This window comes from Temnothorax nylanderi, unplaced genomic scaffold (genome assembly GCF_030848795.1).
Source record: "Temnothorax nylanderi isolate EJ_2023f unplaced genomic scaffold, tnyl_v1.0 TNYL_tig0004_pilon, whole genome shotgun sequence".
Lineage (NCBI taxonomy): Eukaryota > Metazoa > Arthropoda > Insecta > Hymenoptera > Formicidae > Temnothorax > Temnothorax nylanderi.
The window spans coordinates 668,577-693,479 of record NW_027249066.1 but is presented as its reverse complement, the minus strand read 5'-3'; the positions used below and the strand labels follow the sequence as shown (position 1 = coordinate 693,479).

Below are 24,903 nucleotides of genomic sequence, written 5' to 3'. Positions count from 1 at the left end.
GGATCTAAAAAATGAGGTGACACGTTTGTTAAAAAAATTGCATAATGTAAAAGTATTGCGTAAACACGAGGATATAATCCTACTTATTATAATTTGCTCGTTATATCATCTTATTAGCACTTCGTAGAATAGAGTAATAAGCACGCTCTTCAAGAGCATAACATTTTTACATAACATTTCTACTTTCTTCTCTACATTTCACTCGAGAGTGAGCGTCTACAAAATTCCCATAAAATACTTTCGTTTAGTATTCCCCGAGCGTAATGTGCCTCGTCATATAGCTTCTGAGAAACAAACATACGTCACCGTCAGAGATACGGACAAGATTGTCCTGTGGAAATTCCAGATAATGACCACTTCGCGCCGAGATCTACTTCCGCTTGATGAGCCAATTGATCCAATCCTATCATCGGTCTACGAATGTGCGACAGGTCTGTCGCACGCGCGCGTCACGCGACGCGGAAATCGCCTTCGCCGTAAATCTCCTCGCCCACCTTCGTCATCGTCGTTCGCGTCGTCGCCACGGTGCAGCGGTGACGCGTTCGTTTCATGCGGCCAATTTCCCCGTTGCAACTTTCTTCGCGAACGGCGAACGCGTGGCCGCTCCTCGCCTTCGTTCCGCCGGATAGTCGGCAGCCGCGTATCAAAGTTTCGATCGATCGGCCGCGTCGCGTCGCGAACAAGCGGCCCTCGCGGCGTTTCGCGTTTCGGAAGTTTCTCTCCCACGACGACGCCCACTTCGCCCACCTTCGCATCGCGTTCGATGATCGAGAGGACGTGTTCGCGGCAAAGGTCGCGGTTACGTGTGTGATCGATCGCCCGGAGCCGATCGCAGGTGACACCATCGAGCGGTGCACGTCACCAGTGAACCGTTGCGACAGTTTCACGAGTGTATCTTGCGGTTTTGGGCTCGGCGGGGAATCGAAAATTGCTGCCTGCGAGAAGGAAGCGACTCTGTGGGCGTACGAAGGTAGATGGAATTGCGAGTCAGACGTATATAGAACGAAACGAATTAATAAACAATTATTGAAAGGGAAGTAAACTGTGAAGTTAATTAAACAGTACAATATATACTCAGTAATAAATATGTATCTGAACGTTCTTATTTTGTAGCAGGCGTTGATGAAATCTGCATTAATGCCATCTTTGTGACGTTCACTTAAATTCAATTTCGCAAGACATGCTTTATTTTATATGTATTTCAATTTATTGCGAAATAATTTTCATCAGCTGATTGGATAAGCAAATGTAAATTCTTTTGATTAATTTATAAGATGAGTGAAAATTAGAAATCTACACGGCCATTGATGGTGAGATAAATCACGGTTCGATGAGAAAAAGTCAGGTTTGGCGAATGTAATTAAACGTGAAATTTAGCCGCCTCTTATATACGCATATTTATCGCATTAAATATTGTAAATTTAACGTTAATTAAGAAGAATCTTAACAAACGTGACAAGAGAGACGTCGCGAAAGTCAACGTTCACGTGCATTTGGACTCTCGTCTTTTCGTAACTCGTAATCGTGACTCCGAACAGCTATTCCTAGAACACAGCTTGAAATTTGTACTATGCACTCTTCTGCCAATAAAACGCAGAAGACGATCGCAAAATGTTAAATGCGTCAATAAATGTGCGTATGTACATGTAAACGGTTGCAACATGTTAACACTGCTGCTGAAATATATGTACATTGTTGTTGAACGCGCGCGTTTACGTATGGCGTAAGTTACCTTTTTTTTCTCATTCGTATGCGACATCACTAGACCGTTTGATGCAATATTTAACATGTATCTAATACTATTACAATCGTATCCTGGATCTTACACAGATCCGAGGATATATGTATTAATTACGCGTAGAAAAAAAAATTGCGCACACAAGGATACTGCTATTATCTCCTTTTACCTCTCGGCAATTGTCCTAGTTTGAACCTTTTTTTTTTGTAGAATTTTTTCTGCCGCGGTGAGTTCCGAGAGAAATTCGAGAAATAAAATTTCAGAAAACGAGGGATCGGCAATCGTTACGTCCATCGATTACGCTTCCGGAAAGGCGCCGATGTAAATAATTTCGATCCACTTTTTGGGGAATGAGTCGGACCACGTGTGGTGGTTTTACGTAAGCTGGACTTTAATGTGGGCCCCGAGTGAGCGTGGGATTTCTGCTCCTCTTTTTACTTTCCTCCCGCAGGAGGAGGATTATCGAAGTGCGTTACTCTCTCTTTCATTGGAAAGTCACTCGATGTTTCTTCGGTTGCGGTTGAGATGCCGTATCCGTCTGGGCGCGTGTTCGCCGCGTGGCGCCACTTCACGAGTGCAGGCTGGACAGTCTGACCACAGAATAGTCTTACTACTTAGACGCCGATAAAGCTCTGTAGCACATCACAAAATAATTGATTTCAATCGGATACTCTCGAACGCTCGATTATCCGAAAATATTCCAGTTGAAGAGCGATTTAATATTTTTCTTTTAATCGCTACGGATTGTATCTGAGATATCCGTGTATTTATCGGATAAACAATTTTATTGTAATTATTGTTACTTAATTTGATATAAATTTTTAGTTGCGATTCTTTATTTTAAAGCTGGATTATTATTACGACATTCAACTGTGAGAAATTGCATTGTTCTAGTCCATTTTTGAAGACCTGATTTCATCATCGTGCAGGGCATACAAATGGCGATCTTAAATAGCGACGAAAGGAATCCATTGAGCAATTGGCCTAAAACAATTAACGGTTATCGATGCAGAACCTGTGTGTATAGAATAGTTTATAGCTGTTTTAACTCACGGTGTTATAAACGCAATCTTCTAAGTGCATTCTAAAGGCGCATATCTCCAAATTCTTCGTGATGCTTTTTTTTAACAAGTGTTCGGGCATAGAATTCCGATACCTTGGATTTTTCGTGTTATTCAATCATTATATATCGCTCAGAAAATATCGCAAAGAAATTATATTTGATTAGCCTTCAATTAAGTTTAGAGTGTCGAAAACGATGTAACGGTTAAATATAATGTAACTACGAGTTTTATTGAGTCTAATTTAAAAGTTCTTGCTCCTTCCAATTAAGCGGCAACTGGCTTAGAGATTATTATTGCGAATTATATACGCAATATAAATGAATCTATATATCTTCTATCTATTTCTCTTTCGCGATTAAAAAGAGAAAATATCCGCAACGAACACGGGAGACGTTCAGTGACTAATGTTCACCAATTATTACATGCTGCATTTTTCAAAGCGCGTTTAAAATCAAAACGCTACCTTTTAGATTATGGTCAAGGCGAAAGGAGAGTTCATCTTGATTAACTCTTAGGAGCAAACCAGTGAGCACGATAATTACCAAAGAAATCTACAGCTGCGTATAACGATAATTAGCGATTGTAAAGATAGAAATAATTAATATGATGTTAAACTAACAAAGTGAGGTGAGATTCCCTCAAGTAATTGTTCCAGTTTCCCAACTTTTGTTGGCAAATTATTAAACGTTATGACGTGATGCAAATATCGTAAGTAATGCATCATCTCTTTTATTCGTAGTTTTATAGCACTTGACGTGCCAGACGTATTTTTGCAACATGCAAAATAACGAAGATAAATGGTTCCAATTTGGAGAAACTATTTCTTACGTAAACTAAATTCTCCAATTTTGTGTGAGATAATTTCAAAATGGCTTGCGAAAGTTTGAACGTAAATCATCAAGCTTTAAAATCACGCAATAACAACACCAATACGCATATTACACATGCAAGTTCTTGTATTCACACAACTGTATAGGAATTATAATATCAATGGTGATTTTTTAGTCGTTTTTTTTTTTGTAGTTATTAATCTTAAAACCGTGTATTACTGAATTATGCATTCTATTGACTTACATAGCATGCTGCTAAACAATACTAAAAATTACGTAGTGTTCCCATATTTATTTAAAGTTCTTTTATCACTTTAGGGAAAGATGATAATCAGGGAAATCATGCAGTAATATGGTAATTTCTGATTTCTCAGACTTTATTGTTACTTACGCGCGAGGCGTGACGCTGGGATCGGTCACTAAATTATTGTTTACTTTTAACACAACAAAAGAAACACGTTCGAAAGTGAGGTACTTTCAAACTGGCACATCCTATAATTCTGTTTACATAATGATTATGTCAAAAAGTGATTTTTTTTCGAGACGAGGATTTTTCTTTCGTTAAATACTAATTGTAAGTATCGGTAATTCAGTATACTTCGCAAGCTGAAATATTAGCTAAGCGACCGCGACAGAAAAGTGGAAGGAGGGTGTCTCATTGGCGAGCGCTTTGGATGATGTCGGCTGCTGAGCGGGTTTCGCGAATGGAGTGAATTGGAGAGCGCCCCACCTGCGGGAGGCGAGGCTCGCCGGCGCGGTGAACGATTCTCGATTCTCGAAGGGGCACACATGCTCGCCTTCGTTTCCCCTTCGACTCCGTAAGACATCGGGACCTCCTTCACCGTGGTCCTCAAACGAGCCTCGCACTCCGCCAGGTACACAACTCACGCATTCGCTCGCTCGTACGCACTCGCTCGCCGCACCGGCACGCTCGTAAGTCCACCACGCAATCCCTTCACATACGTTCTGCTTTGACCGCCACGTGACTGACGTTCGCTAAGATCTCATTGATTTTCCTATTCTATCTAGAAAGAGAATCCGTTTGATTTGAACAAGTTGACATACAATCGAACACGTGTCAAGTGACAGTTCTTTTTCTTCTATGCTTTTTTCATTTATTTCCTCTCTTCTATTGTGTACTTAAGCAATTATTATACGATCTAATCACTTATCCGTTCTTATAAATTACAGCGTATTAGTCAGCCAATCATTTTATGCTTGTAATTTGACGGTTAAGTCGAAAGCTGCTTGTTACTAATCCAGTCGCTTTGTTATTTAAAATTGCGGCATATTATTTGGTCAACTCTTTTACATCTATAATAGTGTATAATAGTTAGCTAATTGACAGCTGCTTGTTATCAAACGCCTTTATAAATCTCGACTTTATTCCAAGTTCTTAAAAATTGTTCTTTACCTCTTGTAATGTTTTTCTCTATTATTACAAAAGATAAATCTTCTCTAACGTTGTTACGGTTTGAATAAGCTTTTTAAAAAAATATTTATCGAAAATAGAAAATTCGATTTGCATAATCACATTTACATAACACGATTTGCCCGCATTTAATTCTTTTTTATTTCACTGAATTTATTGCACGGAATTTTTATCACCAATAATTATAGATTGTTTACAAAGTTGGGTCGGTTTGGCTAAAAATTAATTTTTAATTGCTCCCAAGTTCGTTTAGGCCCCCTTTCACTTCGAACATTCAACATTTACTTTCGATTTTATTACTACCGGGAATATCCTGCCGCCTCGTCAGACAGCTTTTTTATTCACGCAGACTGAATCGCAACAGACCAACCACGTGAAGAAGACACAATGCGAGTGTTATGTGCATTCTGCGGACTGTTTTTGGCCGTCGCCATTGTCAATTGCAGTCCTGTCGAGGATAAGAAGGAAGCGGAAGAAGACCTTAGTCCGCTGAACGAAGTAAGTTCTTTAATTTATTTTTTCCTACGTTTAAAGTGCCGAAGCGACAACATGTGTTACACATCTAGATATTAAATGTTTTCTGATTTCTAGTCGTGTATGTGTCAAGAAAGTTATCAGGAGGGACGAATTTTTTAGAAAGTAAGAGAATGAAATGGAAGGAGAGCTCTGCAATCACGCACCTCGCTTTAATGAAGTGATTTGAATGCTGAAGTACTTGCGGAGAGCTATTGTCGATCTCTTATATCGAGAGTGGAGTTTTACAGTGCCATCGCGCGCGTCCTTAGTTAGAGGTTCTTGAAAAGTTGAGACACGGAAAGCGTAAACGAATTTTTGATACGAGCGACTCCGAAAGAGTAAACTAAACAAGAATTTGACGATCTATCGCGAATTTGACGATCACGCGACGTTTGCGTCCGTCCTTTCCCTCCTAAAGCGCAACGCATCGATTAAATGTGCTTATACCTTCACTCGGCCTAGTGAACACCTCGAAACACATTACCGGAAAAACAAAAAGACAAGTTTAACGCTTAGTAACGAAAGTGAAAGCAGCTGTCGCAAAAATTGTCCATCTGATAATTCTTCGTTAACCGATTAGGAAGTATGCAAACGAGAGGTATCTGGGTCAGCGCCAAATCTCGTAGCTTATATAAATATCTATCTACTAGGTTAATTCAGGGGAAAGTATACTCTTCATCTTATGTCGCAACTTTCTTTTTTTTTTCTTCTTAGCAAGGGACTATCTTCAATTTTAGAAAATAAATTTATATTTATACTGTAATATTTAATCTGAACGGATTAAGCAACCAAGATTATTATGAAAGAAGAAAATTTATTCGTCGTTGTAAGTCGAGAGGAAGACTAAAGGAAGATATCCCAAGATAAGAAGACTAACTAAAGAAAGATAACTAAACGTATTACGTTAGTTAAACTCCGCTATACATTAAACGGTAAATGAGAGAAAAAGAGAGAGAAAAGGGAAACAGAGGACAAGGGATATACGAACGAGAGAGAAACATGATCTCGGAGAACGAGTCAAGAGTGAAAGTAGTCGGCGCTACCTGTACGAGTTCGAACACGGCTAGAAACGGATGCACGGATGTAACGAAATTCCTTCGAAACGTCGTTATACGCGCATCGGTCAATAAGCAACGTTATCATTGTTCATGATCACGCGTTAATGTAACCGCGGTGTAATTCCGCTCGAGCAATACCCATAACATAACACATATCGACCTCGTTCTTCCAACGAAAGCAGCATATTGCATAACAGGGTTGCATGCACGTACGAAATTATAGTTTTAGAAAACTACATAAATATCGCGCGAAGCAATTGTAATAATTTTCCATTTTCTGCCAGACATATTGCAGATATTCCGTGCAAACATTATAGTGCAGGTTGATAATGTTATGACAAAATAGATAATATTTGACTAACAAATAAAGACGTAATGCAATTTTCATAAAATTCGTATGAAGAAAACTTCTTTCTGTAATAACGCATTTCATCATCGATCTCTTTTCTTTCTTAATTATGAATTTTAGCTTTAATTTGTTGCTTTATACTATCTCTTTTAATTGACAGTCTTAAAGAAGCTTAATTTTATGATCCACATAGGTTCTCGTAGTCGAAGCTGATGAGGCGGCAGCTGATGATGGTGAAAGAGGCGATAGAGACAAGAGAAAGATTGGCATCAAGCTTGGAGTATCGAACGGCATCATTAACTTTGTGTTTGACGTAAGAATAATTAGCTAATTTTCTTCGTAAAATCTGTACTGTTCTTGTATACAGCAAGTTATAATATAATCTAAATTATAGTTATAACATAAATTATAAAAAATATCTTGTGAAGGCTATAACTGGTAATTGTACACACACATTTAATTGAGACCGCGCTTGAACTGTAACAAAATCTCTTCTAAACTCAATATACATTTGCTTTTACTATTACTACATTTCTACTTTAAAAATTTTTATACATAATATCATTACTGTTACTTTAACAAATGTATATCTTTGTAGAAAGTGGATTCCTTCCTAGACTCGAAAACAAAAGCACTCTCAGTTCTCGATGAATCTAACAAAGCGAAAAACGCTGTTTTTGGAATCGACAACAAGCATTCGGCCACATCGGAGTTCCTCAGCAAATTAGTATCTCAGAAGATTCAGGCTGCGACAGGTAGCATTGGGCCCATTATAAACAGTGCGACGACATTCTTCTCGGGTGCCTCCGCTGGCATCTCGAAAGCTCTAGCTTCGAAAATCGCGCCATTAAGCTCGCTTTCCGGCGGTCTTTCCGGCGGTGCGGGCGGCGGTGCAGGTACGTGGATTGCGAGGAATTTTCCAATTTGTTTCTTCAATCAGTTTTTAAGCAGAAATCTTTCATGGATAAAAGAGAAATTTCAAAACCAGTAGGAATATTCAGGGATCAGATTTCTGGCGAAAAGAAATTATTTGTAAAACTTAAAACAATTAGTATTTCATCATTGATTTATGTAAATACGCTTTTTTGAAATAGCATTTATTTTTATTGTCACCGTTTTACGTCACTTTTGACTGTTTCGCCTGTAGGACATGGAGACGCTAGTGGAGGATCCTCCGGATCGGCCTTTATCGGGAATCTCTTGACTCAGAAGATCGGCTCTTTATCGAGCCTGAGCCAAAGTAGCGGCGGTTTAGGCAGTTTAAGCGGCGGCTTAGGCGGTTTAAGCGGCGGTAGCAGTGGTAGCCCTGGAAGCGATTCTCATAGCGGAACTAATGGCGGCGCGGGCGGTGTGAGCGCCGGCGCTGGGATCAATCTCGGAGCTTTCGGCAATCTAGCAGGGGTACGATCACAATAAGTTAATTTTACCTTTATCTCTGTTAAACTGTGAATTTCTTTTTTTTAAATACTTTTTAAAATACTTTTTATACTTTTCTATACTCCCATATATGTCGCCTGTTGTCTGTCTGATATGTAATGCAAGCTGTCTCTGCTGGAATATGCGTCTTCGTAAGAAAGCGGTGTACTACCTCGAAATATACGGATAACACGACGGATAATACGGTTTTCCTAGAAATTGTTCGGTGAACAGTATTTACTTAACAAACTCGGACGAGGGTGACTGTATTTGCGACGTTGGTTGTAAGGCTATCGCTATTTGCAATGATAAACATCGCTGTACGATAAGGAGAGAAATTCCTGGTAACCGCATGTTTCTAAGTATTTTCTTTACATTTCAATTAGAATTCATTATCATGTCATAAATGCATTTCTTTACTTCTTTACAAGCTTTTTCATCAAGACTTTTGTATATTTATCTATTCATTTCATAATTATGGCCATTAATTGTTTCCCAATACACATTACTTACTAATTTTTCATTTCATTAGAAAAATGTGATACATTTAATAAAGTTACTAATTCTGGTAGAGCTTTAATTTTTTTATAACAATCAACACTGTAACACTGAATGCTGTTTCTATAATCTGCCATTGTACTTGCTTTGACAACCTTTCTCCGTGCCTTGAAATGGCACCATTATAAGTAACCTAATTGAATACAAAAAAGAACCTGCTTCGCTAGTCCCGTTGACACGCTTCATTGAACCTCCGGCTAATCGATGCTGCCGAGATAACTCCCTTTTAACCTCGGAAAGCGCCTTCACGAGAACAAGGCCTTCCAATCTTATATGTATATACCATTAAAACAAGTATTGTACACAAACAGTACGATTATACGCCACCACAAGCGGCGTATTAAGCGGCTTAAAGGCGGGCGGGATAAAACGGGATGCCGATGGGATGCGGAAAGGGAACGTTTGACTGCGGACTTTAGTGCCCTGGACCAGCGACCGGCGACGTTTGCGAGAAGAAACCCCCTTTGGAAAAAAAAGCGACAGACAACGAACGAACGTTTAAACACACCACGAGAAAATGGGACGGACGTCTAGCGGATTTCACTCTCAATGGAAGAGAGAATATGTGGGCGTTCCATGTAACAACGGAATGTGAATTTCTGTTTTTAGCTGGGCTGAAAATCGGCAGAACCTCCTTTCTCACACTCTAGAAGCCCTTCTCTCTCTCTCATAAAAAAGCCCTATTTAAAGAATTCGAAAAAAGAAAGGAAAGAGGAAAAAACGAAATTCTCCAGGAAACGCTCTCCTGACGAATCAACCCTTCCGGCCGAATCGTGTGGACTACGCTATGTTTAATATAAATTGTAGAAGAACTAGCGGCGTCAATCAATTCGCCGCCGTGAAAGCTGTAAATAATTTAAGAGCGAGAGGAACGAGAACGAACTCGTGGACTATTTGATATGTGTAAAACAATGTAAATAATGCATTCAGATACTCCATGACACGTAAAAAGAAATTAATATAGGACGGTGATGATGGTGTGATATAATATGTTGATGTCAAATAAACTTACAATTATATTTTTGTCTACCATATGCAGCGAGTTACAGATCATCATGCAGTCTCTCTAATGTATCCTTTCCCATTCCTTATTATCCTACCTGTAGAATTTATCTTTACATACATTTATTCTGATATCTCTTAATCTATTTTTTTTTTAATGATTGGAGATTAATGATTAATGATTTCTCGTAATTGAGGTTGAGAATAATTTTCATTGCCATCTCTTTGAAGTATCGCTCACATAATTATCTTTCTATAAAAACAAAGTGTTTTTATGTAAATATATAATTGCTATCTAATTATAAAGAATTTTATTTTACGTATATCTGAATAAATATGGAATAAAATTGTAAATACAATAAATATATGTACATAATTATGGTACTAGTGATTCACGTTTAAGAGTACTTTTTTATTTTTATTAAAACTACAAATAAAAATATTATAAATATAATTATACAAACGGAATTCATATATACTTTCACTCCTACATTTTCCCACGTGATGCTCTATTATCGCTATTCTAATAAGTGAAGACACATGCAATGAAGCAACAGCAAAGTATCTGATTGTATGTATTTGCAGAGAAGCATTACTACGGAGGATACCCCCGTGTTCGACAGGAATAGGGTGGCCTTGGATATACCGTCAAGCGCATTCGGCACTGGCTTCACCCTAATAACAAACGTTAGCAAAGTGCTAAACAGCGTAATCCTAGTAAGTACAATGCACATATATTAAATGCAACGCATACTAATAGGGGATATAGTGATTAGTCAATGATTGCTTTCCGCTAACGCGCGAGTCTAATTATAGACTTCTTTTCTGTCATTATGATGAAATATTTTTCTGGCACAGCCTAATCGATTAGCATGTTCGAATCGCCCTTGACTCACCTCGCTAGATCTATATCCGTTAAGAAAAGAAACGAAAAGCAATTTATGCATTTTCGATAGAGGCGAAACTACTAATCTCCGTTATTTTTAACGAATGCTTATACATTTTTTCAGAACTCAGCCCGTCGAACGGAGACGTTGTTAGAAATCTTCAAGCCGTTCTTCCGCGGTACATTCGCCATAAAGGGTCTACCATCGGATAAACCCAAATAAAGAGTTCCATTTTTATTCTTGTACTACTACGAATGAATTGCTCAACGATCGCCGTTTCTCGTTAGGAAACGTTCCACAACTTCGGATCATGTTTTCTGGATAGATATCGTTGGTCAGAAGTTGTGAAAGCTATTCCAAAGCTCTGTTGATCGTAGACTATCTCAGATCCGAGATTTAGATAAAATAGAATTGCACTACTATTCATGGAGATTTCTTCGCTGCCGTTGTCTGATAATTGTTACTTATGACGCCATATTTTTGCCTCATATTTCATTTCCTATTTTTGCATACTTGTTATTTGCTTAATTATTTTTTTAAATGACTCGAAAATTGGCGTCGTAAGTCGAAGATACGCTTTTAATTACTAAAAGCGTAGATATATATTAAAATACATAGAGAATATAGATATTTATATATAAATATGTACGTATACGAATTAAATGTATAGATAAACATATTTTAGAAACAATTTAGTCAGATTTTAATTAATTAGCGTGTTACAAAGCACGATAAAATAAGAAACATGAAAAGAGCGACAATCAAACTGATTTACATGTCATAAAACAAGTTTTATTTCGCAATTACCTTACAATTATTCTTAAACAAATATAAAAAATCTTTAGAGTATTTCTTATTTATTAGTTTGTCACTTAATATATTGCCATAATAATTCACATAATAAGAAAATATTGTTACGTTAGACTTTTTATTTTATGATGATATATTACTTGGGTGTGATTGTGCGACGAGATGGCAACTTCTTATTTATTAATATTTTATACTACTATTTATAATGCTAATAGTTTATTACGCAACAAGCAGATGGCATAAAAAATTCGCATTAATAACGTGTATTTCATAATACTTAATGATTTACCTATAGACAACCGCGCGTATCGTACAAGATCAAGTGGTCAGAGGGTCGCATCTAGTGACAACGACAACGCGACCATGTAACATTTTGCCATTCACATAACGAGGACACTTGAAGTAGATGTAACGCTTTGCAAAGCAAAGTCCTCGTGTATGTTAAGCAATAATGATACTATTATCGACGAAATAATACATTTATTTCTTTAAATTAAATTACCGAAACATGTGTTAATTGAAACATTATTTGTACTTTGTTGTTGTGATGTACTAGAAGATTAATTACTATATAGATACGCATTAATAAAATTAAATAATTAAATTAGGAAAAGCCTGCGTTTGATGAATATTCCTTTAAACTTTTATGTATTTATATTATTTATTTAATAAGAGAAAACAAGACCGCTATGATACACAATCGAATTTTAATATTGAGCTGCCTAAAGATCTAAGCTTAGACCGAAAACGGCTTGTATCTTATTCGATTGTATATTATTTATTATTTACATGCATTCTATGTGACGACATCAGACTAAAGGCAAAAGCATTTTGCGTAATTCTTAGATCGGCGACCTGTTGCAGGATTATATCCTTTTGACGAGGAAATTAATGAGGACGTATAGCATAGTGCGAAAATAAACCGTGGCGTGCAAAGTTCGAGAGAAAATTGCGACATATGCCACAATAAAGAAGAACGTAGGTAAAAAGATTCAAGGATTTTAACAAACAAGCGACGATAGCGCGACGTATTTAAATAATCCATGCAATTTAAATAAATAATCAACGCAACGCATACGTAATTTACGTAACACGTGCCGCACGAAAATGGTATATGTCATATATTTCACATTTAATACCTTTTAATTCTCATAAATTTTATTTATACAACTATTATACAAATATTTATATTCTGAATAATCGTGACAAATAAAACATAAAATAAAACAAAATAAGCAAGAATTAGGGGAACTTCCTCAGAATCTTAATTTGTTGTTGCAACTCGTGTAACTCTGACGTATTATTTGCATCTCATACATAAGCGCTATTCTAAATAACAAAAATATAGCGTATAATATCTTAGCAAAATTAAAATACGACATAAATAAGTATTATAATACATAATTATTTTATAAATAGTAATATTGTATAACATTAAATTAAAGACGTAAAGAATTGTTAATTATAATATAAATTTAAAAAAAATTTAAATATATAAAAAACCTAAACATATATTTAAAAAATTTGATAATCGAATATTCACAGATGTTATTTAATTGTAATTATTTAATTACGATAATTTTCTAATTATCAAAATGACAACGCTGAAAGTTCAACGTCGCTCCTTCTACCGAACGTTCTCTGCGACATTTTGTTTGTGCAATAGCGGAACCGCTGAAGAATTTCGTTAATTTGTTCCGTTTACACGGAGAACACGTAAGACATATGGGGAAAAATGTTGACGACCTTCGAGACCGATTCGAGGTATCGAGAGACGGAGAGAAATCATCTCAGTAGTATTAGCTCCGTCGTCCGGCAAGATGCACTTTTCACTTCATCTACTGCGCTTAGCGTAGATGACACGAGAAAGAACGTGTGATATAAACATCGGTGTGATATAATAATAGCACGGAAGCACTAACAATCTCCTAACAAAGATAATATCTGCTCAACAAAAAGGTAAGATAGGTTTAATTATATTCATAAATATATTATATCTTCTTTTTGCATCAAATATCGAATTCTAAATTGCATTTAAATTATAATTCAAGATACAATTTTTATTCAGTACGAATTACGCTTTTCTACAAAATTTTCCGAGCTGCAAAGTGACTGTTTCTGTATCAAAAATTGTGAAACCGGAATTAGCCACACCGGCTTATGATTTATTAATCTCGACGAATGTTTTTCCTTTTTTTTCCTTTTCATGCCTGTTTCCAAACGGAAATATTGCTTCATATTCGTCAAATAAGATACATAAGACCGATAAAACAAATTGTCTAATATACTTATCACGCAATATATAAGTACCGCGCTTGCGTGTGAACAAATTGCACGTTATGCTTTTTTTTATATTTTGCATTTCTGCGCGACATGGGTACGGGTAAGAAACATGAGCAATCAGTTAACGATTGATGTAGTGATTGTCGTGAAGTTCGCATCTCTGAGGTTTGCTCTTTACAAACAAAAATGTAAGTTTACTTGGAAATATACTAGAATCTAATCATTTTTTAACGATGATTTCATGAGTGAGAACAATGTTCGATCAAACAGTGATATTATCGAATAATTTGCTCAAATAACAGCATTATATTGCAATAATTGTGCCGACATATGTAGAAGAGAATAATTATTGTAATAATACAACGTAACATAATAATAGTTTTGCAGACTGTCTTATATAAGTTTTTATAAGCATCAAAGACATATTTTTTTCAAGATAAACATGAAATAAAAACTGATAGTTAAAGAGTCTACAGGTAAAAAATCTCAGACGAGCCTTCTTCGAATTCAAAATACTTATCAAAGTCAATTTTAAAATTAATAAAATTTTTTGTAATTATTATAGAAAAATAGTATTTTTATACGATAGTGTTGCTAAATTTTAATTTTAAATTGCAAATTAAAATTCTTTTTCTCCTGCGTTTTAAATGTGAAATCTCGAATCTTCCCAGGTAGAACAATAGTTACAATAAGCAAGTCACAATAAAGTAAAAATGATGTCAAAATGACGACAAAATGACGATTTCTGATCATTTTACCTTTCTGATTATTTTACCATTATCTTGACGTCATTTTGACTTTATTGTAATTTTCTGTTCTACCTGGATTGCATTATGTGAAATATTTCAAAATTCTATTGTCTACTAATTACAATCTTCAATAAAATACAATTGGATGCAGTTCTGTTAATAAGGAATCAAACGCCATTTTCAATGTTTAATTCTGTATTGCAAAATGAGCGTAAAGGCCTGTTGTACATTATGCAAAAATAATTAACCCAACTCTTATCTGTAACGTGCTGTCCCCTGGAGACACAAGAACCTGCCAATTGCGTAAAACACATTTTAGAAAACACATATAACACGTGAAAAGAAAACGTACATAAAAAAAACGCATGTAACAAATGGAATTGTATTCGAGAAGGACTATAGTTCGATTATTATATTTGAGAAATTGTTGGCGCAGAATTTTATGTCCGATGTTTCGCGAAATTTGCACTAGCGAAAAAGTCCGGTTTTGGACTTGGTTCCGCATTGCAGAACTGCGTCCAATTATAAGCTAATGACCGTCCGGTCAAGGCCAAGTTTTTATAGAGAGGTCTTTAACACGTAGGCGCAGCTTACACGCGACTGTAACTTATAATGTAGCAATTTATTAAGACGCGAGACGGTATCTTCACATCTCGTCTGTACATTGTCATTAATTTTAATTAGCTGTAATAATTTATCTTATAAGGTTATTTTTTTTTCTACCGCGATCAGTAACATGCCATTTTACTTGCCTAATTTTAAATTCGTTATTTTAAGTTGTAACTTTAAGCAGCACTCGATATACGGTATAATTCGGACGACTCTCAAGGAAATCTTTTTATATCGCAAATAATTATTTAATTGTTAAGCATGGGATGTAATAAGGAAATAGAAATTATTTCACAGCAAACAATTACCAAGTCTTGTCTTATTCCGCATTAGGGCATTAGATCACAATTGCGCTATAAATACAGACGGTAAATAAGTAGAGGCATGCACAGACACGCAAAGCGATAGATAAGTATTGACATAGACACATACCAGGGAAGTACTGACATTTTCTTACGTAAGCCAAACGTACGAAAAGAGATATATGTACGTTACGTACGTAACCACGTGAAATTCCATCTATACGTTTTCAAATTGAATTTCGTGTCAAACCGAATAAATTCATAGTGAAAAGATCTGACGCTCGAGTACAATTATTTTCTCACTGCGTTGCACAGTATATTTGGTCAATTGCTAAATATAAATAACATTTAAGATTTTTCGCGATTTTCACAACATTTTTCCTTTATGTTATGCAAAAGAAAATTTCGCAAAAGTTCATTATCATTATTTTATGTAATTTGGATTTATTATTTGGATAGCGAAGGAACGTTTCAGTGCAAACAAACTTGTGTCATTTATACGCACGCCATTCGCAGCGAGTTAATTAACGATAAGTGAACCTAGTAATCAGAGCGTGTCACGCAAATTTAATGACATATCAACGAAACCGGCCTAAATGTAAAAAAAAAATTACTGTAAGGATGCAATCACGTGGCATACGCAATTTTTATTGACACATTTTACTAAAAAATATTAAATTTTTTTAAAATTTTAATTAATTTGACGAATATATCTCTTTATTTCTCAATTGTTAAGATATGTAATGTTAAATGTTAAAGTATAAAGAGTTAATTTATTTAATATTTATTGACAATTAATGCTTGTAAAAGAAACGATAAAGGAAGAGATTGTACATCATGACAATGATGCATTGCTTACCTAATCTTTCCTTAAACTCATACCATTACCATAAAAAATACATACTGGCACGTATAACGGAACCGATCTCGATTACGTGTGTGATTACGAAGAGTGAAAGTGAAAGATGGAAGTCGTTTCGCACTGTAGTCCACGTGGACCTGAACCTCAGGCAGGTTTTCGAAGGCAAGGACGGCTAAGTATCGCGGTTACTGATCTCCGGACAGGCCATGGCGTGGCCAGTAATCGTGACAGATTTTAGTGTCCTAATATCGTGCTACTGTGTAATAAAAAAGGAATATATCTACCGATTTGTCAATCTTTATGTGCCAGACAAAAAATTGAATCAGCGTTAACGTGCAGCGTGTTCCATATAACTCGTGATTGTAATTTTAATTATAGATTTTATAAGTTTGTGATAGTTTTTCTTTGGTAAAAGTGTCAATGCGTAAATTACTTTTGAGAACTTTTTGCAAGCAAATCTTCACGAAGATACTAACAATCATCTTTCTTTGTTAATCTCCGGTAAACTTTCAATAAAAATTTTTGTTTGATAAAGTTTGGTGTTACAATTTATGGTGTTACAATTATATATTGGGAATGTCAAAGTTAAGACTGCAAATTCTGGCACACCATGTATTTCTAATCAATTTTAAAATCTTGGTTTTCTTAGATAATAAAATCCATGTTCCTTTGTTTCTCTACGTCGTTCCTTCATACAAAGAAGATCGTGGAATGCGGGAAAGGTGAAATTTGTCGCATCTAAAAATAGTACGTGGTTCGTTAAAACTCGATTGTGCCCAATAAGGCGGCTGGCCGAGCACGATATAAGTGATCCACTTAAATCGTTTCACGTACGCTTGCATTTTCGCAATCGATAGAAATCTTCGTGCGATATATTATACTTCATGGAAGTAGAAAGTCTTACAAAGTTTACTTGGGCCTGTGTGGATGGCATGTGTAGTGTTCAAGATACTGCAGCGCCAGAATCGCTTCAGAAATTACCGCAACGTAATCAGTCACCGTGGACGCTCGATTAATATTATTCAATAACCGTGTCGTAAAATAATTAACTAATAATTTTTCGCGAATATCTCATATACGTTAAGCAATTTCCTGCTGTCAATAAAGCATCGATCATCTATAAAGTGAAACGCTAGAAGTCCCGAATTTTCGACAGCGTTAAAACATCGGATATTCATCGGGCTTCATTGTTTCACCACAGGCACGTTAAGGCCCACCATTAATTCGGTGCACGCGTTACGCGTTCGTGTCACGTACTACGAAGAGGTTCGAAATGGATCGTCGAAATCTTCGAACGATCCTCGCGGGAGCGAATCGCCGGTATTTTCCGGTAGTCAGGTTCGATCAACGGCGAGGGCCATCGACCAGCTAACAGTTATACATCGCGATCGCCGTGTTAGGTCGAAGGGAAGCAATTTTCCGAACGATCGTGCGTGAAGGAACGATAGAAACTGCCGTTTTGTTGCCGCAAACCATGAGTGACGCATAGATTATCCAGCGGAAAAGGTTTCGGAATCGAGACTCTCTTGCGTAAAGATTTGAAATTAATATCGTTTTGAGAGGCACTTTAAAGCAGTCAGCTTATGAATGTCGAAGAAGGTAGAATGCTGAGTGATTGAATAGTTATTGAAGAAATGTACGTGCGCTCGAAGAGAAGAAACATTTTAGAACGTGTGTCTGGATTTAGAAGCCATTGCTGTCAATGTAAGTCAACAAGTATAAATTCATTGCTTGAAGACAGATTATTTTAATAAATTATTTAATAAATTACGGACAGCCAGAAGAAATCCTTATTTACAAATTAAAAATTAAACGTTTTTTTAACCAAATTGTAAGTACTGATCGAGGTACGTTTTTTTCCAAAAAATATGACAAGTTACATAATTAATTTAATGAGTAATGGATCGTAGCAGTTACAAGCGTTTCGTTCCTCAAATTATAATTTACAATTTTCCTGTTGTGGTTTTCCTTCGGCGAACCTTTCCTTTCCTTATTTCTCTAAATGATGACAGTCGATTTACGTAATAACTGCAGGTTCTTTTTCGTGCATCACAGTCATCGTTCAACTCTCACTGCGTGATGTTTCTTCGGTCCCGTGAAATGCAGTTTTAGAACTTCATGTCTGTTATGACATATTCTTTATACGTAATATTTAATATACGTAATAACTTATTTTTATTATATTATATTAACGTTCGACAAATGTGTAATTGAACAACTATCCTCTATTTTTGCAAATATTTCTATAATTTACACAGTTTTCTGAAGATTTTCTTTTACAAATTTAAACATCTCAATTTCTTCGTCAATAATTTGTTTTCCTTGTTAATTTTCTTTAATATGTATTCTTAATCTCACGAATATTTTCTTTTTTGCAGATGTCCATATCGATCAATTCCTTTGCAGCCAGATGGCTGCTCCTCTGCCTGATCATCCCATTTTATAGCGGAGCTGAAAGGTCAGATTGGGTTTCTTACGAAATCGACCCCGTGTATAACCGATTTCGACTAACACAACCAGAACCAGTTTCTTTGGAAGAACAGTTTCAGCCTAATATCCCAAAACCTCCACAGTACAACGTTTATCATCCTAAGTATAATTCAGTGCAGTCTCGAATACCTTTGAAGGAGCGTCATTCGGAAGGCAATGTGAAACTAAATGCGGCAAGATCCATGCCGGAAAACCAGCTAGGAGAAGTATACAGATCGTATTATTATTCTCAGTCTGCTGAAAATCGAGGAACTCCTAAAGAAGAAAGCGCTGCGCGATTGGAGCGCGAAAAGACTCGAGAAATAGACGAGGAAATTATGAAGAAAATGAACATGTTAGACAAAATGTTGTCCGAGGAGAATGACATCGAAAAGAACACAGTTGAAGATGGAATCATTACGGAAATGAACATCTCTGAAGAGACGAAAAGAGTTGTCAGGCAAGTTCGCAGGCGTCGGCCGGGATTCTTCTGGACCCTGGCAAGACTTACTTTTGAGGTAAAAAAAATATATATATATAATACATTATATATATATATATATATATGAAGTATATATATATATATATATCGCACTTCTAGAAGCGTACTGTCACAACTAAAAAATTTCGATTTTGAGTTAAACCTATATATAAAAAGTATGTCTAAAATGTTACCTACGTGCTATAATGAGTGCTTTCCAGTTAACGACACAAGTCGACACAAACGTCACTCTATCTTTGTTGTTCACTAGATGTTGAAAAAAGACAGAATATATATAACGCTTGCGTCGACTTGTGTCGCTAAATGAAAAGCATCACCCAATAGTGTCACAAGTCACATGCGAAATCCGCTACACGGGATAGAAGTGTCGTTATTCTTCTAAACCGGTTATGTTGCGGTCGCTGGTTTAATAGTGTCATAAATAAATTGACAAATCACACCAGACCTTTTCAAGAAAGAGTATAAGTTTCATTATAGCAAAATATCGTAATTGCAATTGCGTTAGTTATCTCACAATTCAAAAAATTGAATTAAATTTGTTTTTTCTCTCTCCTGAAAATTGTGACAGTATTCTTCTAAAGATGCGATATATATTCTGTGACATATATTAATTGCGAAACTTAATTTATAGACGTTGTTAAATTACCTGTCAGAATCGTAAAAATATCTACAGAATATCTGCGATATAGCGAGCGATTTTTTTTTCAACAGACGTTAACTAATTTTATTTTTTCTTATTGATTAACAAAATATTGAAAACAGATGTTCTTATCTCGAGCTTTAAGCCGTAAGAGAAAGTGGAAGTTTCTCTGCGGTCGACTGATGTTCCGTTTCATTTCAGACGTACAACGATACGCGATCGGCGATCCAACAAATTAGTAATATCATTAATCAAAGCATCGAACCGGATCCGACTACACTACGGTCAGTCAGTAGTCATCCGTTGATAGCTGCCGATGCGACAACAACAATCGCACCGTCGATTGATCAAGATAACACGTCCAGCGACGTGGCAGGTGTTAACGCAACGACGACAACTTCGACCACGCAGGCACCTTTCAGACTCACGCCAACCAACTTGCAAAATTTGATTAGAAGAAATTTGCGTGGTTTAGTAAGGCTCTTCAATATCGAATGGCAGGATGCCCTGAATGTGAGTCTTCATTATATTCGTTTCTTTCATTATTTTCCTTTGAACATATCTTATCGAACTATTAATTGTTTAATAATCTTTATTATAGTCTCAATAAATTGATCTTTCAGCAATCAGACGTAAATGTAAGGGAATTTCAAAAGGATCTCGGGAATCAAGTAGGCAGTTTTCTGCAGGATAACCCAAACGCTTTTTAAACGTAACGAAGACAGCGAAGAAGAATTAAATAGATGGTGAAATAAACGTTAAGGCCAAAAAGTTCCAAACTGTATATAATATAGTAATCTATTTATATTAATAAGGCTATTAATAAGGCTAAATTTTTTAATTTAGCTAAAGAGTTTTATCAGCCTCTGAAAATAGTATTTAAATTTTTAATAATATCTGCATTTAATATTTATACAATAGCCCAGTTTTCAAGTAGAGGAAATAGATTTATGCAAAGATATTTATGTTTCTCTTCATTCAAATTCATTGCACATTTCATTCTAAATACATTCATTAGATATAATAAGTAGATAAGATGCACACACAATATTTCTTCATTTCTACATTGTCGTTTAAATTAAATTATTAAATGATTCTTCCACAAGTTGATGTTGAATGTGTCAAGGTAACAATAATGACAAAGCAATTTCTGCTACTTTTGGCTCGGCTGTTTTCAAGTCTTTTCAAAGTGACCTATTCACCAAATTACAACGTCGAATAGAACTGCCGAAATTAGGACTGAAAGGCCCGAGCGCTCTGAGAGCGATTACATCATGGGTGAATGTTCATCGTTTCATATCTCCGACATTATCGACTTACACAACCGTTTACGACTCTTAACCCACGCCGAAAAGTTTCGTGAGTGTAAGATAAAGAAAAAGGAGCGGATAATTTATTCGAATAATCGGTCGGTGTGAAAGAAGACGAAATGATCCGGAGATCACGCGACTGGTGTGGCAGGATTGCGATAAGTAGAAAGCACCTTCTTCGTCCGAGGAAATCGGCGCGAATCCGCAAGTTCTTAAAACCGGATTGGTCGACGATTCGTGTGGGATCTCGTGGCAGCCCTTATAGATCGACGAAGCGGATCCACGATCCAATCGTACCTGCGTCGATCTGCGTTAAAACTCGCAGGAGCCAGCCATAAGCACGCGATCTGCTTCGCGGAGTGTCAGAAGGATGTTTTGGTGCTACGGCTTTTTGAGTTTTCTTCTTCTTCTAAGCGACACGTATGGCGTAAGTTAATAAAAGATACTATAGATAAAGTAAAGGAAAATGAAATTTAAATGCCAAAGATTTTAAAGTTTAAGCTATGTAGTGTAGTTTTTTAAAGATTAGAGATGACAAACTTAATACCTCCCTTAGCATCTAAATTTTACAAATGAGATTTAATTCTCCGTATAACACTGCTTGAATAATCATTAAAATGCCAATATTATTTCTACTTCGAGAATTATAATTGCTCTTGATATTATTATTACAATTTCTGCTTATTTTCAAGATTTAAAATTCAAGATTTAAAATTCAAAATTCAAATTTACTTTGTATAAAAGCTTCTACAACAAAGTGTTCTAGTGTTTTAACAGATTATATAGTTTATCTCGCTCTTAAGAACTGAGCGAAGAGAATCGCGGTAACATCGAATTAACCTTTCCAATAATTGGCGAAGATTATTCAACATTTTTAATTCGCACAAAGTGAAAGCTGCGATAAACACTAGATATTGGACCCGTATTAGTGCGTGTAACGTATGGACCTATATATCCATCCGCGATAGCGAGTTAAGCGTGGGTCGTACTTATCGTATGTATGTTAATATTTCATGGAAGAAATTTCAATACAGTCTGCACATAGGTTTCACTTACCTTATAGGCAAAGAACATGAGAGACAACTTGTCCAAAGTACTTTTTCGTTGTCGCATAAGGAAGAGAAATTAGCTTTTTCTATATGTATTTCAGGGCGTTTCAAACAGCAGAATACAACATCAAGCTGCATCCGCACCAAGTGGTCAGCTGATAGATGACATTTTTAACGTAAGCATCGTAGCAAGGTCTTTTTATCCAATAAATATATACTGACTAACCAATTAAATATTCAATTAAACAATAAAGTATAAAATCCCTTTATTAAAAGTACAATTTGATAAACTTTAAAATTGAAGAAAGGAAGAAATATTCGCTGTTATCGAATTGAGCGTTTGTTTTAGAAATAGATTTTTTATCTTGCAGATTCCGATCACAGCAATCAAACAAACCGCCTCCGCCGCTCAAGTTATTTCGCCAGAAAATATGCAGGCAATAGACAATATTTTTAAGGTCATGTATATATTAATTTTTTCGTATTTATATTCAAAGTGTACTTAATTATTTTCTATAATCAAGAAAATTATTTACAGATCCCCGTCTCAACTCTAGAAGCTGTCGGCACACTCGTGAAAACTGCAAGGGAGCAACGGCAACAAAATTCGGAAAATAATCAAGCGAAGAGAGAATGGATCTTGGCTATAAAGGAGCAGAAAAGAAAGCGAAAAGAGGAAATTCAAAACCAGCGATTGCTGCAGCAGCAATTGAAGAGAACTGTCAGGCATCATTACAATGACCCGCTTGGATTAAATGCATTGAGCGATCTTCTCGTTGGTGGACACGCTGGTGGACTTCTCGGGCATCATTCTGGATTGGGTGGCATCCATGGACTTCACGGTCATAAGAGAGGCCATAAGATTGGTCATGGTCTTCACGGTCATGGAATTCATGGTGACTATTTTCTCTGACTCGTTTTTAAGGAAAGAATATATTATTTCTGAAAGCTATCGATTAGGATACTCTTAATATAGATAGATAAGTAATATAAAATGTGAATGTAAATGTTAATAGTGTAGTAAATAGAATTAAACGTATTGTTTGCGTATTGTTTGCCAAAGGGGGATTTTTGGGAAATCGCCCGCAACATAACTACGAGGTCCATGAGGACGTTAACGAAGACTCATCTTTCTCCTGGCACGGTCTGACCGCTGGATTCGGCAGTTTCAATGGAATACGACGGCCTTCTAGCGCCTCTGTCAAAGTCGAGAATAAAATCGCTCCTAAGGAGAAGAGGCAGAAAGTTTCCAAGTATCCGAGCGATGACGTGAATCCGCAGAATAAAATCGCGAATATTAGAAATAAGCCGATGCGCGAATACGATGATCCTCCGTTAGAAAATAAAATCGCTCCGAGAAATGGGAGAGTGGCATTTGTGCAGTAATGATGTAAATATGCAATAATGAAATAATATTAGATGTTTATTCTTGATTATAAGTACTCGCCAATTTTGCATCGCTCTGCATATTTTTTGTAGTACCTACTCATCCTTACCATAAGAAACTCTAAAACAATGTACTTAATTAAAGCTATTAAATTAACATAGCAAATATTTTATATAGTTAATTAAAATAATAATATATAATTATCAATGTAACATTGTGTAGTCATAAGTAATTGTTTTTTCAAGCTTAAAATATATAAAAATTACGACCTGTTTGTACATTATATCTATAAATTTTTTTTTATATTTTTAACTATAGAGTTTTCATACTTTTTGTTTTATTTAAATTTATAAACCATAAAATGTGTATTATAAATTTTTTAGAAAATTTACTGATTTTCTATAAAAATTAGGTCTCTATAGATAATATTTAGTGCGTCTACTGGTAAAAAAACAAGTCTTTATTTTTTTCAATATCAAGAGATTAATAGATATTGATTTTAACCGTATAAATTGTATACCAAATAACTTAATTATTTGTAAAGTGATTGTGACCGGTGACTCATATGTAATATCACGAATGTATAAAGCTTACCTTGTTTAACAATCGGATGACGGTTTACATATGAATGCAGCGAAAAAAAGGTGCAAAAAACTCTATTATGATTTCTGCTAATCGATTGCAAGAATTTTTCGAGAGTCTTTGAGATAAACGCGAATGAACTTGAATGATATGTACCTATACATAACGTATTCAGTGTACAGACACTAACGCAATCTCATATTCAACTTTACTCTACTGTCGCGATAAAACAATGCTTCATTAGAAATCCTAATTGATATAAATACGACTTAGCGTGGAATATACCTATACGCAACATGGGAAATCGATCCTTGACCTTCGACCACTCACTCTATTTCTGCGTCGTAATGCAAGACTCGTGTGTCGCACGTGTTTATGAACGTCGCTGGAGACATGCGTGATTTCTTCTACATTTATTTTATTCTTTAACTGTGTCTTTTAAATATATACGGTATAACAAATTTCATGTTTATAAAAATATAGCAGTTTACATAAATGT

The 24,903-nt window shown here is 35.8% G+C and overlaps 3 protein-coding genes across 7 annotated transcripts; all 3 read left to right on the top strand.

The window, feature by feature from the left end:
• The first annotated feature begins 434 nt into the window (after positions 1–434).
• On the top strand, positions 435–12,273 carry LOC139773245 (uncharacterized). Of its 4 annotated transcripts, none has more exons than XM_071707568.1 (7): positions 435–970; positions 5,414–5,562; positions 7,181–7,300; positions 7,586–7,883; positions 8,135–8,388; positions 10,549–10,680; positions 10,974–12,273. In XM_071707568.1, the coding sequence occupies exons 2-7, from the start codon at positions 5,452–5,454 to the stop codon at positions 11,070–11,072; spliced, it is 1,014 nt and encodes a 337-aa protein (XP_071563669.1). In that variant the 5' UTR covers positions 435–970; positions 5,414–5,451; the 3' UTR covers positions 11,073–12,273. The 4 variants fall into 4 exon arrangements, with proteins under 4 accessions (XP_071563669.1, XP_071563661.1, XP_071563687.1 ...); XM_071707560.1 differs by lacking the exon at positions 435–970 and adding an exon at positions 4,430–4,565; XM_071707578.1 differs by lacking the exon at positions 435–970 and adding an exon at positions 4,447–4,507.
• Positions 12,274–13,470: 1,197 nt separating this feature from the next.
• LOC139773232 (uncharacterized) lies at positions 13,471–21,037 on the top strand. 2 transcript variants are annotated; one of them, XM_071707526.1, is made up of 4 exons: positions 13,471–13,619; positions 18,844–19,452; positions 20,278–20,589; positions 20,700–21,037. In XM_071707526.1, the coding sequence occupies exons 2-4, from the start codon at positions 18,844–18,846 to the stop codon at positions 20,784–20,786; spliced, it is 1,008 nt and encodes a 335-aa protein (XP_071563627.1). In that variant the 5' UTR covers positions 13,471–13,619; the 3' UTR covers positions 20,787–21,037. The 2 variants fall into 2 exon arrangements, with proteins under 2 accessions (XP_071563627.1, XP_071563636.1); XM_071707535.1 differs by lacking the exon at positions 13,471–13,619 and adding an exon at positions 14,051–14,131.
• LOC139773241 (uncharacterized) lies at positions 20,839–24,105 on the top strand. The gene is made up of 5 exons (XM_071707545.1): positions 20,839–21,813; positions 22,537–22,611; positions 22,807–22,893; positions 22,974–23,331; positions 23,499–24,105. The coding sequence occupies exons 1-5, from the start codon at positions 21,757–21,759 to the stop codon at positions 23,819–23,821; spliced, it is 900 nt and encodes a 299-aa protein (XP_071563646.1). The 5' UTR covers positions 20,839–21,756; the 3' UTR covers positions 23,822–24,105.
• The last annotated feature ends 798 nt before the right edge of the window (positions 24,106–24,903 follow it).